At 35.4% G+C, this 17,526-nt stretch overlaps 1 protein-coding gene across 4 annotated transcripts in view; it reads right to left on the bottom strand.

The window, feature by feature from the left end:
* The window catches only part of SBF2 (SET binding factor 2), a 502,739-nt gene that overhangs the window by 277,358 nt on the left and 207,855 nt on the right, over positions 1-17,526 (bottom strand). For all 4 annotated transcript variants that reach the window (XM_066365963.1, XM_066365945.1, XM_066365952.1 and 1 more), the window contains exon 3: positions 7,552-7,689. In XM_066365963.1, the coding sequence (XP_066222060.1) occupies positions 7,552-7,689 (138 nt within the window). The remainder of the gene's footprint in view (positions 1-7,551; positions 7,690-17,526) is intronic.

Below are 17,526 nucleotides of genomic sequence, written 5' to 3'. Positions count from 1 at the left end.
ATTGTCCCAAAGCAAGAGGTTGCCAATTTGATCCCTGGTCAGGGCACATACAGGAACAAATCTATATTCCTATCTCTCTTCCTTTTTCTCCCTCTAAAATCAATCAATAAAAAAAAATTTTTTAAGTTTTGGTATTAGGGTAATGCTGGCCTTTTAAAATGAGTTTGGAAGTGTTCCCTCCTGTTTTATTTTTTTGAAAGAGTTTCAGAAGAATTGGTAGTAATTCTTTAAATGTATGGTAGAACTGACCACTATAACCTTCAGGTCCTGACCTTTTCTTTTCTCTTCTTTTTTTAAATTATTTTTATTTATTTATTCATTTTTTAGAGAAGAGAGAGAGAGAGGTTGAGAGAGAGCGAGAGCAAGACAGAGAGAGGGGGGAGGAGCAGGAAGCATCAACTCCCATATGTGCCTTGACCGGGTAAGCCCAGAGTTTTGAACCGGTGATCTCAGTATTCCAGGTCGACGCTTGATCCACTGCGCCACCACAGGTCAGGCCCTGAACTTTTCTTAGGTGAAAGGAATTTGATTATTGAGCCAATATCTTGACTACTAATTGGTCTGCTCATATTTTATAACCCTTCATGATTCAATCCTGATAGGCTGTATGTTTATAGGAATTTATTCATTTTTGCTAGGTAGTCCAATTGTTGGCATGTAATTATTTAAAAGTCTTTATGATTCTCTTTGTGTGATATCAGTTCTAATGTCTTCTCTTTCATTTCTAGTTTTATTTAAGTATTTTCTCTTTTTTCTTGGTGAGCATAGGTACAGGTTTGTCACTTTGTTTATTTCTTCAAAAAACCATTGATTGTTTCTATGGTCTTTTTACTCTCTATTTCATTATTTTGCTCTGATTATTATTTCCTTCCTCTACTATCTTTGGGCTTTGTTTTTCTTTTTCTAGTTCCCTTTAGTTGTTTATTGATTAATAGAAGTGTTTATCACTATAATCTTCACCCTTATATCTACTTTTGCTTCATCTCATAATTTAGGTATGTTGTACTTTCATTCTCATTTGCTGCAAGATAATTTTTTATCCCTATTTTGGTTTTATTTTTGATCCACTGATTGTTCAGGGGCATGTCATTTAACCTCCACATATTTGTGAATTTTCCAGTTTTCTTCTTGTAATTAAGTTCTAGATTCATATTTTTGTGGTTGGAAAATATGCTAGATATAATTTTAATCTTCTTACTTTTATTAAGACTTGTTTTGTGGTCTAACATCTGATCTATCTGGTAGAATGTTCCACATGTGCGTGAGAAGAATGTATGTTCTCTGCTACTGTTAGATGTAAATGCCTGTTAGGTCCATCTGATCTAATGTGTTAAGTACAGTTTTCCTTATTAATTTTGTGGTATTATCTATCCATGGCTGAATGTGGGATACTGAAGTCCTCTATTATTATTTTGCTTCTGTTAATTTTTCCCTTCAAAACTGTTAATATTTGCTTTATATACTTAGGTGCTCTAATGGTGGGTGAATAAATATTTGCAATTGTCTTGATGAGTTGGCTACTTTATCATTATACAATGACCTTCTGTGTCTCTTATCACAGTTTTGGCTTAAAATCTATTTTGTCTTATCTAAGTATAGCTACCCTAGCTTTCTTTTGATTTCTAATTGCGTGAAATATCTTCTTTTTTTTTTGGTCCCTTCCTATTCAGTTTGGGTGTGTTATTAAACCTGAAGTGAGTCTATGATAAGGAGCATATAGTTTGGTCTTGTGTATATGTGTGTGTTAATCCATTTAGCCATTCTGTGAATTTGGATTAGAGAATTTGGTCCATTTACATTTAAAGTAATTCTTGATGGGTATGTACTTACTATTGCCATTTAGTTAATTGTTTTCTGTATATTTTTAAATTCCTTTCTTTGTTCCTTTCTTCTTCTCTTGCTCTCTTCCTTTGTGATTTGATGATTTTATAGAGTGGTATGCATAGATTCCATTTTCATTATCTGTTGCTTTTTGGTTACCATGAAGACATAAAATAACTCATACCTGTAAGAGTCTATTTTATTATTATACTTTATATATATATATTTTTAGTGAGTGAGTGAGTGAGAGAGAGAGAGAGAGAGAGAGACAGACAGACTGGCAGACAGACAGGGACAGGCAGAAGAAGGGAGAGAGATGAATAGTGTCATCTCATAGTTGCAGCATCTTAATTATTCATTGATTGCTTTCTCATATGTGCCTTGACCAGGGGGATCCAGACAAATCAGTGACCCCTTGCTTAAACCAGAGACCTTGGGCTTAAGCCAGCAACCTTGGGCTTCAAGCCAGCAACCTTTGGGCTCAAGCTGGATGAAGTCGCACTCAAACAGGTAACCTTGGGGTTTCAAACCTGTGTCCCTCAACGTCCCAGGCTGATGCTCTATTCACTGTGCCACCATCTGATCAGGCAGGAGTCTATCTTAAATTGACAAAACTTAAGTTTGAACATATTCTAAAGCTCTACGTCCCCTATTGTTTTTGATGTAAAATTTATATGCTTTTATTTTGTATATCCTTTAAAATTATTGTAATTGTAGTTATTTTTCTACTTTTGTCCTTTAATCTTCATGCTATCTTTATAAGGGATTCTGAATTTTACTATATATCTACCTTTACAAGTAAGATTTATATTTTCATATGTTATCTTGTTACTAATTAACACCCTTTCATTTCAGCTTAAACAGGTTCCTTTAACACTTCTTGTAAGGCCAGGGTACTGGTGATGAGTTTCTTTAGCTTTTGCTTTTCTGAAAACTCATTCTTTCTCCTTTAATGCTGAAGAACAAGTTCTGGGTGGAGTATCCTTGGTTGTCAGTTTTTGTCTTTCTGCACTTTGAATATATCTTGCCATCTCCTTCTGGTGGCAGTTTTGCTGAAAAATCTGTTCATAGTCTTATGGGGGTTCCCTTTCATAAACAAATTACTTTTCTCTTATTGCTTTTAAAATTCCTTTCTTTAACTTTTGACACCAATTATAATATGTCTTGATGTTGGTCTCTTTGGTTCATCTCATTTGGAACCTGCTGGCCTTCATGGAGCTGTATGTCTGTTTCTTCTCCAAATGAGGGAAGTTTTCAACTATTATTTCTGCAAATAGTTTTCTGCCCCTTTCTTTCTCCTTTTACTTTCTAGGATTCCTATAATGCAAATGTTGATCAGCTTGATGTGATCCCATAAGACCCTTAAGCTATCTTCACTCTTTTTCATTCTTTTTATTACTTGCTGTTTAGTTGGGTGATTTCCACTGCTCTGTCTTCAAGTTCACTGATCCTTTCTTCTGCTTCATCTAGTTTGATGTTGAATCCCTCAACTGTATTTTTCTGTTTGATTATTTATTTATTTATTTATTCTTCAGCTCTAAGACTTCTATTTTATATTTCTCTGCTGAAATTGTCACTTTATTCATCCCGTTTTCTCCTAAGTCCAGCCAACATATTTATAACCATTAATCTGAATTCTTTATCAGGTAAATCACTTATTTCCACTTCATTAAGGTCTTTATCCAAGGTTTTATTTCTTCATTTTTTGGACTCTCTATGTTAATTTCTATGCATTAAATAAAATCACCACCTCTCCTAGTCTTCAAAAAGGAGTGTCTTGTAGGAGATATATATGCCTTATTATTCAACCTTGCCCTAACTCTTAGTTAGCAGGCAAAACTTAAGATTGTTCCTGCACCCACTTTATTCTTAATGCTCCCTGTAACTGAAGGTATACTGAGACCTATCAGCGTACAAGCAGAAGGATCTCAGTCAGCACGTAGATTCAGGCTGATTAGAAGCCGGGCCTTCAGGCACCAGCTTTTAATGTATGCAAATATGCCTCTTTCAGTAAACTACTTGGAGATGGGTGTTTCTGTCTGCTCCCTTTGCACTGAACACTGGAAGAAATATTCAATTAAGAATTTTTTTTATTTGCTATAGCTCTGTGGGACCTGGGAGCTCCATCCCTGCTTGCAACCAGAACCTAAGGATCAAACAGGTATATCCCTTGATGGCAGATGAAAAATGTGAAGCACCAGATGTGTGCACAAACTCTTTACAAAGAGAAACCAGAGAACTAAAGTGAGCTAGAGAGAGAACTAGAAGACCATATCTGACAAACGCCTTAGTCTCAAGGGAGAATCAAAATCAACTTCTAGATGTGGGCTAAATTAGAAACGCAAACCTCAGACAGCAGCTTCTAATGTATGCAAACAGAACTTTTTTCTTGGAAAGACTGCAAGATGGGCATTTCTCTCAGCACCTATCACACTGAGCCTTAGAAAGATAGCCACAGCATATCTTTTTGAACCCATTAGGAACTTTTTACTTTCTATAGCCTGGTGTGTCTCATGAGCACATGTCCCACTGGCTTCCAGAGCTAGGAGATGTGGGGGCCCATTCTTCAAGTGAAAATTTTAACATTTAGGGGCTAGATATTGAGTCCAAATTTTCACACCTCATGGAGTAGCTGGAAGGTTTTTGTTTGTTTTTACAGAGACAGAGAGAGGGATAGATAGAGACAGACAGACAGAAACGGAGAGAGATGAGAAGCATCAATTATTAGTTTTTCGTTGCGACACCTTAGTTGTTCATTGATTGCTTTCTCAGATGTGCATGGACTGTGGGGCTACAGCAGACCAAGTAACCCCTTGCTCAAGCCAGCAACCTTGGGTCCAAGCTGGTGAGCTTTGCTCAAACCAGATGAGCCTGCACTCAAGCTGACGACCTCGGGGTCTTGAACCTAGGTCCTCTGCATCCCAGGCCAACACTCTATCCACTGCGCCACCGCCTAGTCAGGCGTAGTAGCTGGAGGTTTTAAGTTCCTTCTTGACTGCCTATCACTGTTCCAGGGATAGGGTTTATATTAAGACTTCATCTTATCCTTTTCTACTTGCTTCAGTGTGGGTATTTTCTCACTTGCTGGATGTATAGGACTTGCTCAGAAATTTCTGGATTTCTTTCGGTGGGAATTGTTTTGTGTGTAGCTGTAGATACAGTGTGCCTGTGGAAGAAAGTGAGTTCAGGAGCTTCATATGTCACCATCTTAGATTGTAACCTCCCTACACTGTCTTAATGTATTACTGTTCTGTCAGTTTACTTTGGGGGGAAGGGGTTAGGTGTAAAGGAGAGAGAAGGAAGAACTTAAATCAGCACAGTAAATTTAATTAGAAAATTCTGGAAAACTGTGAAGAGATACCCTCAAGTATATGGAAAGAAAAGAAAATGCTGCATTCTCAGCACTGACTTAAATTCTAAAGATCATCATGGATAAAAATGAAAGGTCACCTAAAAGAGAAAAAGAAACCCTTGACTAAAGAACAGTCTTTCTTATGTAGACTGAATTGATCAAAATAGGGTTTTGTTTTTGTGTGTGTGACAGAAACAGAGAGAGTCAGAGAGAGGGACAGATAGGGACAGACACACAAGAAGGGAGAGAGATGAGAAGCATCAATTCTTTGTTGCAGCTCTTTTAGTTATTCATTGACTGCTTTCTCATATATGCCTTGACTTGGGGGCTATAGCAGAGCAAGTGACCTTGGGCTCAAGCCAGCAACCATGGGGTCATGTCTATGATCCCATGTTCAAGCCAGTGACCTCGCACTCAAGTCGGATAAGCTTGTGCTCAAGCTGGCGACCTCGGGGTTTTGAACCTGGGTCTTCCATGTCCCAGTCAGATGGTCTATTTACTGTGCCACTGCATGGTCAGGCCAAAATACGAATTTGATTAGCTAATTGTTAACAATATCCACCAAAACATTATCCAGAACAGATATTACTATAGTCATAGACCTCTAAGTTTTCTATTCTCATTGGCAACAGAATTACTAATTTAAAGTATAAAAAACAGGCTATATTAGTCTGACAGGCTTTAAATATTTGACATTAAATATTCATTAGTTTGAATCACAATCTAATTGCTTCTGATTTTGACATGGCTTTCCACAAACATCTGGCAACAAGAAGAGAATGTGCTGATAATGTATGTTTTGTTCTAGCTAACATTTTAACTTATCATTGTATATCAATAAACTAGCATGCTGATTTTAATACATCGACTGAATGAATTTGGTTAATATGAGTCAGCAAAATGAAAAGTGATTTGTCTTCTCTTGTACTGAAAATCAGATTTCTACATCTAGGAAATTCACATCTTGAAATTTAATTAAAATAACCAAAACAATAAATCCTCCTTTGTGAGTCCATTTTAGAAAGCAAGCTAATCATTGTCCCTGGTGGTAATACTTATTCACCTGTATGTAGTAGAAAGTACAGCAATTGCAAATTGACTCTCTCAACATTCTCCAAACTCTTTTATAGCTTCTTTCTTGTATTACAGAGCCTTGAAAGCAAAATCAACAAATAACAACAAGGAAAAACTTATTTCCTCTATAGGAGAGTAGAATTTGCACACAATCTGACTTTCTCAAGGAGTCAACCCATATGAGACCTAAGAAGTCAACAATTTGAGAATATGGCTGCACGTAGGGAGACCAGATTTTTTTTAGGGTACCAACTATGAAGCTTATATTGTCTATTGCTCAACATCATAAGTGCCAAATGGTAAAAGGTCAGAAAACTACCTTATTTCTCCATGTATAAGATGCACTCCTTTTTGAAAAATTTGGAGTCTAAAAACTGGGTGCATCTTATGCAGTGGTTGTAGTTTTTCTACTTGCATTTCCCATAGATGGAACTGAGGATGAGGCAATATATGAAGACAGTATTAGTCATCAGACAGAGATGAGGACAAGCTAATGGATGGGAGTTTTGATAGTGATGAAGAGTTGTATGAATTTTATGATGAATAAAACTTGAGTTCAATAACTTTATGTAATACATTTTTTTTTTCAAATTTTGGGCCCCAGAATTAAGGTATGTCTTATACATGGGGAAATACTGTATGGTTTCCATTACAACAGCACCAGGTAGGAAGTTCCTAGTAATCAGAATTAGTTTCCTATTTACTCTTTATCCATGAAATTATATAAGCTACCCATATGTCGCCACAAATCCTTTCTTGCATAAATTAAAGAAAATATACTGAATTGTTTGAAACTAAGAACCCTAACTAATATGCTCAAAGACCCAGTATTTTTAATTTCTATAGCTGTAGCCTATGAATTTCAGTTCTACTATCTTGCTTCTACCACCACTAATAGTAAAGAGTTGGCATTTACTTAGGTGCTTCAAAAACAATATCAAGAACTGTGATAAGTGAGCTATAAACATTCTGATTAAATACTCTATGTTCTATGAAAGATCCCCTCTGGAGAAGGATTGAAAGAAAAATTATAGGTTCACAATGAAAGGACACAAAATTTCTTAATAAACAAATTCACAGATATGCTACTCATAGAAGCATTCAGATTATGATTTTTATTTTAAAGGAAAACAATTAAACTTGGATGTAATTGTTGTTCTTGCTCTCATCAATAGTATAGTATCATTCTTTTTAAAGTAGCCCGTATAACTCAAGTTGGCAGTTCTAACAAAAACAAATATGGCATAAAAAAATTCTTAAATATTGTCCTTTTGACTGTACTTTGGCAATAAAAGTTGTTGTACCTGAAGATTGATCTCCGCCTCATAGAAGGTTAGGCACGAGCAGTAGTGTCGATCTGAGTCAATATCTGTCAGGACCACCACAAAAAATGTTGGCTGCTTCCGCTCTCTGGACAGCTGCCACCCACTGGGCTGACAAAACTAAATGAGATAGAAAATAGTTGTTACATTTTTAAAGTACTATAATGAAAAAATTTATTATTTACAAATCTCTAAGATATATATATTAAATATCCCAAAATTTAAAAAATTTCTAGCCGATATGACATTACCTCAGCCGATATATAAAAAAGCATATACAGATTCATCATGCAGAATGCCTTCATTAATGTGCATATACATTTTATGAGGATAGCCTAGATTTTCCACAGATACCACTCATTCTGAGACCGAGTTGGAATACATAGGAATGTCGCACCTAAACAAGAGAATTTCCCCCATTAGAAGTAAAGTGCCACATCTCTATCACTGATGGGAAACAGAATTATTATTTTTAAAAACATTTTATTTATTGACTTTACAGAGGGGAGGGGAAGCAAGAAGTTTTAACTAGAGCTGCTTCACTTTAGTTGCTTGCTTGCTTGCCGCATATGCTCAGGGTTTCGAATCAATGACCTCAGTTTTGCTAGCTGACAATACACTGCATCATCACAGACCAGGAGAAAACTGAATTATTTTTAAATTTCTTCACTAACATAAGAGTCTCCAATTCAGTACAATGAAAAACATATCTTGTCCATCAAAACAGATTGCATTCTGGGCTATAATATACCCTTAAGCCTATTTAAATGACTAGAAATAAACAATGTATACTCTCAGACAACAGAATTAAACTAAAAATCAGTAATAGAGATAGTTGAAAAAACCCCAAGATAATCAGAGATTAAACAATACACTTCTAAATAACACATAGGTAAAAGCAAAAATCTCAAAAGAAATTTTAAATATTTCGAACTAAATAAAAATAAGTTCTGCGAAAACAGTACTTAGAGAAAAAGTTATAGTACTGAATACATATATTTAAAAAGAAGAAATGATCTAAAATTAATAATCTAAGATTCTATCTTAGGAAACTAGAATAGAAGAACAAATTAAGTTCAAAGTAAACAAAAACAATTTTAAATTAGAGCAGAAATGGTTGAAATTAACAACAGAAACTCAATAGAGAAAAATCAATAAAACCTCTAGTTGGTTCTTTGAAAAAAAAAACAATAGAATTGACCGGCTACTTACTACCCAGGCTAACTAAGAAAAAAAGTAGATAACAAATTACTACTATCAGCCTGACCAGGCAGTGGCACAATGGATAGAGTGTCAGACTGGGATGCAGAGGACCCAGGTTCGAGACCCTGAGGTCGCCAGCTTGAGTGCGGGCTCATCTAGTTTGACCAAGGCTCACCAGCTTGAGCCCAAGATTGCTGGCTCGAGCAAGGGGTCACTCAGTCTGCTGTAGCCCCCCAGTCAGGGCACATATGAGAAAGCAATCAATGAACAACTAAGGTGCTTCAACAAAGATCGATGCTTCTCATCTCTCTCCCTTCCTGTCTGTCTATCTCTATCTGTCCCTTTCCCTGACTCTCTCTGTCTCTGTCACAAAACAAACAAACAAACTACTACTATTAGAAATCATCCTATCAATATTTTAAAAACATAATAAAGGAATATTATGCAGAACTCTATTCCTGTAAATTTGATAACCTAGTTAGGGATCGGCAAACTCATTAGTCAACAGAGTCAAATATCAACAGTACAACGATTAAAATTTCTTTTGAGAGCCAAATTTTTTAAACTTAAACTATATAGGTAGGTACATTTCTTATCAAGGTAGTGCCCGCACGTGGTATTTTGTGGAAGAGCCACACTCAAGGGGCCAAAGAGCCGCATGTGGCTCACGAGCCACAGTTTGCCGGCCATGGATGGACTAATCCCTTGAAAGACATAATCTGATAAAACTCACAAAAGAGGAACTAAACAATTCGAATAAACTGATATCTATTAAAGAAATTGAATCAATAAAAAATAATCTTCTAAGACAATATTAGGACTGAATGGGATTACTGGTGATTCTACCAAACATCTGAGGAAGAAATCAGACCATTCTCTACAATCTCTTCCAGAATACAAAAGTAAGAGAAACATACCCTAACTCATTCTATGAAGCCAGCATTACCATAAATATCAAAACCAGAATAACAAATTACAAGAAAACAGACCAATATCTCTCATACACATAGATGCAAAAACCTTCAACAAAATATTTGTAAATAAAATCCAACAATGTATAAAAAGAATTATATACCACAACCAAGTAAGATTTACTTTAGGTATGCAAGATTGGTTCAACATTTGAAAATCAACTAATCACATCAAGAAGCCAAACCTCTTCCAAATCACATGATAATGTGAAAGACACAAAAAAAGCATTTCAAAAAATTCAACATCGATTCATAACAAAAACTCTCAGAAAACCAAGACTATAGAGGAAGTTCCTCAACTTAATAGAAAAATCTACCAACAAAAAGAAAATAAAAAAGAAACACTGCAGATATTATCATTTGTAACAGTAAGAAACTAGAATTGTTCTCACTAAGATTAGGCACAAGGCAAGAATATCCTCTCTCATCACACCTTTTCAAAATTGTACTGGAGGTCCTAGCTAATACAATTAGAAAAAAATAAATGTTTTTTAAAATACAGATTGGGAAGAAAGAAATACAACTATCTTTGTTCCTAGATGACATAACTGTCTGTGTAGAAAATCTGAAGAGACCATCAAAAAGTAATCAACATGAAAGTATTGTAATAAGCAATAGTAGCAAGGTTCTAGTTCACAAGATTAATATATCAACTACTGCTTTCCTATATAACAATAAACAAGTGTCATTAGAAATTAAAAATGCAATATCATTTATAATAGCATCTCCCAAATAAAATGAAATACATTAGCATTCCCCAAAAATAAATAGAAATCTAATATATAAATGATCTATATGAGGAATACTTACAAAACTCTGATGAAAGAAATCAAAGTGCTAAAGACAGAGATTCTATGTTCATAGATAGGAAGACTCAGTATTGTCAAGTGTCTGTTCTTCCCACCTTGATTTATAGATTCAATGCAATCCCAAATCAAAATCCCAGAAAATTATTTTTTGGGTATTGATGAATTGATTCTAAAGCTTATATGTAGAGACAAAAGACCCAGTATGACCAACCAATACTGAAGTCAGAAGAGCAGCATTATCCAACTTCAAGAATTACTATAAAGCTACAGTAAGACATTGTGGCTTACTTACACAGAATAGAGAGCTCAGAAATAGACTATACAATGAATCAAGCTTGACAAAGAAGCAAGACAATATGGTGGAGAAAAGATAGTCTTTTTAACAAATGGTACTGGATCAACTAGATATTTATATACAAGAAAATAAATCTAGACACTGAGCTTACACCCTTCACAAAAATTAACTCAAAGTGTATCATACACTAAAATGTAAAATGCAAAACTATAAAATTCCCAGCAGATAACATGGGAGAAAAATCTAGATAACTGGGTTTGTTTTCTTTTTATTTATTTTATTTTATTTTTTTAAATTTTATTTATTTATTTTTTTTGCATTTTTCCAAAGCTGGAAACGGGGAGGCAGTCAGACAGACTCCCGCATGTGCCTGACGGGGATACACCTGGCAAACCCACCAGGGGGCGATGCACTGCCCCTCTGGGGCGTCGCTCTGTTGCATCCAGAGCCATTCTAGCACCTGAGGCAGAGGCCACAGAGCCATCCTCAGCACCCGAGCCATCCTCAGCGCCGGGCCATCTTTGCTCCAGTGGAGCCTCGGCTGCGGGAGGGGAAGAGAGAGACAGAGAGGAAGGAGAGGGGGAGGGGTGGAGAAGCAGATGGGCGCTTCTCCTGTGCGCCCTGGCCGGGAATCGAACCTGGGACTCCTGCACGCCAGGCCGACGCTCTACCACTGAGCCAACCGGCCAGGGCCTGTTTTCTTTTTTAAAGAGTTTATTTACTGATTTTACAGAAAGAAAAGGAGTGTGGGGGGATGAGAAGTACTGACTCATAGTTGCTTCACTTTAGTTGTTCATTGCTTGCTTGTTATATGTGCCTTGACCAGGCAAGCCCAGGGCTTCCAACCAGTGACATCAGCATCCCAGGTCGATGTTCTATCCACTGTGCCATCACAGGTCAGGTCTAGATGACTTTGGGTTTAAATAACTTTTTAGATATGACACCGAAAGCATGAACCATGAAATTTATAATTGATAAGCCAGACTTCATTAAAATTACAAATTTTTGTTCTGTAAAAGACACTGTCAAGAACATAAGAAGAAGCCCTGGCGGGTTAGCTCAGTCGGTTAGAGCATTGTCCTGAAACACTAAGGTTGAGGGTTCGATCCCCAGTCAGGGCACCTACAAGAAGCAACCAATGAATGTATAACTAAGTAAAAGAACAAATGAATGTTTCTCTCTCTCTCTCTCTCTCTCTCTCTCTGCCCTCCCCCTTCCTCTGTCTTTCTAAAATCAATCAATTAAAAAAAAAGAAGACAAGCCAAGGACCAAGAGAAAATATATGCAAAAGACATAGCTAATGATATACTGTCATCTAAAATATACAACGAATTCTTAAAAATAACAATAAACCAAATTTTGAAAGGGTAAAAGATGACCCTGGCTGGGTAGCTCAGTTGGTTGGAGCATCATTCTCATATGCCAAGGTTGCAGGGTTTTTTTTGTTTGTTCGTTTTTTTTTTAAACAGTGTGAGTCTATTTTTTTTTAATTTTTACTTATTTATTTTTTTTACAGAGACAGAGAGGGAGTCAGAGGGATAGACAGGGACAGAGACAGGAATGGAGACAGATCAGAAGCATCAATGATTGTTTTTCATTGCGCGTTGCGACTTCTTAGTTGTTCATTGATTGCTTTCTCATATGTGCCTTGACTGAGGCCTTCAGCAGACTGAGTAACCCCTTGCTGGAGCCAGCGACCCTGGGTCCAAGCTGGTGAGCTTTTGCTCAAGCCAGATAAGCCCACGCTCAAGCTGGCGACCTTGGGGTCTCGAACCTGGGTCCTTCCACATCCCAGTCCAATGCTCTATCCACTGCGCCACCGCCTGGTCAGGCAAGGTTGCAGGTTTGATCCCTGATCAGGGCACATACAAGAACCAACCAATGACTATAAGAACGAGTCGATGTTTCTCTGTCTCTATTTTTCTCTTTCTCTCTCCCATCACCCTCTCTCTAAAACCAATCAATCAATACAGTTTTTATAAAAAGGATAAAAGATGTGAATAGATACCCCAGGAAAGAAGATATATAGAAGGTAAAATAAGCATATAAAAAGATGTCCAACATTGTAAATCATTAGGAAACTGCAAATAAAAGCAACAATTATTTACACTACACACCTATGAGAATGGCGGAAATCCAAAACATTGACAATGCTAAACACCATCAAAGACATGAAGCAGCATGAACTCTCATTCATTGCTGGTGGAAATGCAAAATGGTACAGACACTAAGGAAGAAAGTGTGGCAGTTTCTTACAAAACTAAAAATACTTTTAGCATAAGATACAGCAATTTTACTCCTTGATTTTCAACTCCAAAGAGTTGAAAACATATGTTTACAAAAAAACCTGCACATGAATATTTATAACAGCTTTATTCACAACTGCCAAAACTTGAAAGCAACCAAAATGTCTTTCAATAGGTGAAAGGAAAAATAAACTGTGGCACATCCTTGCAATGGAACATTAGTCAATGCTTAAAAGAAATGAGCTATCAAGCCATAAGAAGGCATGGAGAAACCTTAAATGCACATTTCTAAGTGAAAGACACCAATTAAAAAGTGTTACATATGGTATGATTTCAACTCTATGACTTGCTGGAAAATGCAAAACAATGGAGACAGTAGAAATAGTAGTGGTTGTCTGCATTTGGGGTGTGGTAGAGAATGGACAGAACACAGAGGAGTTTTAGGGCAGTGAAACTATTTTGTATGATACTGTAACAATGGATACAAATTATTATATATTTATCAAAACCTATATAGAATGTACAATACCAAGAGTGAATTCTAATGTAAATTATCAACTTTAGTGATAATGATGTATCCAATCACTGTAGGTTTGACAGTATGGCGATCTGTGTTTTGGAAGTAGGAAGTATATGGAAACTCTGTACTTTCTGCTCAATTTTGCTGTGAATCTTAAACTGCTCTAAAAAGGAAAGCTTTTATTACAAAGACATCTTGAAGGTAAAAAAGGTATCATGATTAGCAGTATTGTTCAAGAAATAAAACAGAAATAAAAATGAACTAACCAATATAGCAGCACTGTGCCAGATTACCTACCTTCTGTTACTCCGCTTAATAACTGTATAATCTTAAAGATTTATTTCATTTCTCCATGCCTCAGTTTCCTCATCTATAAAAGGCAGAATATTAATACTTACCTGCTACTCATCTTGGAAAGCTTACATAAATTAACATGTGCAAAGTGCTCAGAATTACCTCTGGCATATAATTCAGTGAAGTAAATGTTAGTTAATATGATTATTATCCCCTTGGTTTCAACCTCACTTTCTATCATCAAATCTATAAAATTTTCTCTCTTTCTCTATCAAATTTTTGAAAACCTGTCTCTCCTTTCATTGACTCAGTCTAAAAAGACATTTAAAAAAAGTGGTATTTGGATGATTTCCAACATTTGGAGAGAGACATTAATCACATTCACAACTTCTCTACAAAATAAAAAATTCTACCAGACCAATAGATTTTAATACAACAGAATATGAAAAGTTCACTAACATGTTTACAGATTCCACACTTTAACCTTTAAGAAATGACTATTTATTAAATTTTGGTGGGGTATTCAAATAAGAGTTTCCATAATTATCTGAAAAGGTTATTAAAATACTCCTCCTCTTTCCAACTACATATTTCTGGGACCTGATTTTCTTTATGCACTTTAACCAAAATAAAATACTGCAAGAGCTTGAAAGGAGAAGCAGCTATAAGAACCCAGTTGTCTTTTATTAAGCCAATATCAATGATATTTACAAAGCTATAAAACAATACCACTTTTTCCTACTTTTTGTTCTGAAAAATATAACTATTTTTCATAAAATATGCTACTTAATGAACAATAGTTTATTGTTATTTTTAAATGAATGAATAGCTTTAAATTTCCTACTTGAAATTTTTTATACATAAAAATAGATAAAATTATACGAACAAAATTCCTTAAGGATCATCAATGACTTGGAGTGGTGAACACACAATGCAATTTACAGATTACATGTTGTAGAATTATACACCTAAAACCTGTATCATTTTATTAACCAATGTCACCCCAATAAATTCAATAATATTTAAGAATTAATCATTTGTAAGCCTGACCTGTGGTGGTACAGTGGATAAGGTGTTGACCTGAAATGTTGAGGTTGTCAGTTTGGGGCCCCGGGCTTCCCTGGTTGAGGCACATATGAGAAGCAACTAGGAGTTGATGCTTCCTATTCTTTCCTCCTACCCCCTGCCTTTCTCTCTCTCTCTTTCCTCTCTCTAAAATCAATAAATACAATTTTAAAAAAATAATAATTTGTGAGAGTAGAGTGTGAGACTCAAAAGTATGAGAACTGCTATTCTAGTGAAATACATGTTAACATGTAACTGGCCTTGGTTTTGGCTACCTGGGTGGCAGAAAGGTATAATCCTTGGTAGAACCAAGGAGTTTTACTAGGTTACAACAAAACCCAGAAGTTCTTTCAAAATTTTCTTTCCCTCAACAAACTTTTCTCCTGAATTACGTACATTTTTCTAAAATGAGTTTTAATCAGTTTCAAAATCAGGAAATAGGTGTCTGTGCTTGAGTTATAAAAAAAGATAATAATTTATACAGCCTCCATCATCAGTTCCATGTATTCAACAAACAACTCCTCTGATATAAAATGAGTCCATTCTGTAAATTAATAGTAAAAAATCTTATTCTCTTAGAGGTTGGTCATTCATTATTTCAACTGCTCATTAGGCTTGAAAAATGGTATGAAAAGTTATGATAACTGCATATTTTCACAAAATTTAAAACTATAGGTTTTCAAAATATACTGACTTCTCAAATCAAGGCACTAGTCACAGAATTTACAAATAACCAAGTAACTTTTACAAGCAAATAGATCCACTACTTCAGTAATCAGAAATTTTGCTGCTTAAAAATTGAAAAGGCAACTCAATGTGTTCAATTTTCTCAAATGCTTTACACATACACAAAATATAATGAAAAATTAAAGAATAACAAAAAATGTTCATAGCAATACTATAACTAATTTGAATGATCTCTCAAATGTGAAATAATGTAGAACATCCTCTGGATAATAGTCACCCTTAGTATTTCCAAGACCTTCACTTACATCTATAAATTTACAGCTTACTAAAATATTTTATTGTCCAATTCGTATATAAAAGTTAAAGGTGTCCCTTTAAAAAAAAAAGCCTATAGGAAATTCTTTCTTCTGGTAAAAAATAATAAACACATAACATCCAGGAGATTATGGGTTTAGGTAGTAAGACCTCCTTAGTTACTTAAGTGGCCTAAGTTTACACTATAACAGGAATTCTTTTATTATGATTTATTTTAAAAAATATTAACAGTAAAACTTCTGGGAAATGACAAGGATAATTTTTCAGATTCAGTAAATAGTTCTTCAAAACTAAGCTTAGCCTGACCTGTGGTGGCGCAGTGGATAAAGCGTCGACCTGGAAATGCTGAGGTCGCAGGTTCAAAACCCTGGGCTTGCCTGGTCAAGGCACATATGGGAGTTGATACTTCCAGCTTCTCCCCCCTTCTCTTTCTCTGTCTCTCCTCTCTCTCTCTCTCTCTCTCTTTCTGTCTCTCCCTCTCCTCTGTAAGATGAAAAATTTTAAAAAAACAAAAAACAACTAAGCTTAATGTGACCACAACTAAGAGAGAATGGTAATTCATGGTAAGCCTGGTCAGGTACTTTATACTAAATTTTTCACAAAGAGGCTGTCAAGATAGTCAACTAGACACTGATTACAAATGAGAACCCTAATTTGACACTTAATTACAGTTATATATACAAAAAAAATTTTATACTTTGTACTTAAAAGTATTATTATAATCACACTCCATAGGAAATTTTGATGCTGTAGTCTCAAATAAAATATTAATATAAAAATATTTAGAAAATAAACAATAGCTCTCACAAGTTTACACAAAGGTTTTATCAAAGGATGAAAATGTCAGTTAAATATCCACTTGTCAAATGCACTGTATCGAAAGATTAAGTAATGACAGAATTTGGGATATCAGGAGATGATCACATTGTTTAATGAGAAATAATCCTCATAGGATTAGACTTGAAATATAAAAGTGGTCCAACCATTTCAAATCTTATCTAAAAGTACGCTGAGGAAGTAATAAACAATGTGGGAGTGGACACAACAATTCCTGAACCTGAGCTCAAGTCACATTTCTGACAGGAATGTGAAAGAATGTTTAGACAGCTGGAAACAGAGTAGTCACTAAAAGATAGTAAGCAGAATGATAAGCATTAAACAAACAGGAAAAAATCAGAATTTTGCTCTCCCCAGTGTCCTTACTGGCAATCAAAAAACAAAAATGCTATCACAGGTGCAAAAGTGTTTAGAATTGACTGTCATAACTGACTAGCCTAAATTTTGCCCTCCTTTTTCAAGTCACTCAGGGGTCCTTGGGTTACAACACAGTTCCTTTCCTACGACAGTGATATAACCCGAATTTTGGTGTAAGTCAAAACACACCCTAGCCTAAGTCACTTACCTATCCTAACACAGTTGTAAAATCATAATCTAGAACATAAAAACGCAACTAAGCCACAGAAAAAGGAAAGGAACATAAATATATTGTACTGTACTATATTAACAGAAAAAATGAGTGTGAAAAAAATTCCTTACCTTTATTCCTATGGTT

The sequence above is a fragment of the Saccopteryx leptura genome, chromosome 1, assembly GCF_036850995.1.
Source record: "Saccopteryx leptura isolate mSacLep1 chromosome 1, mSacLep1_pri_phased_curated, whole genome shotgun sequence".
Taxonomy (NCBI): Eukaryota; Metazoa; Chordata; class Mammalia; order Chiroptera; family Emballonuridae; genus Saccopteryx; species Saccopteryx leptura.
The sequence above is the reverse complement of the archived record's forward strand: the minus strand, read 5'-3'. Positions and strand labels throughout refer to the sequence as shown.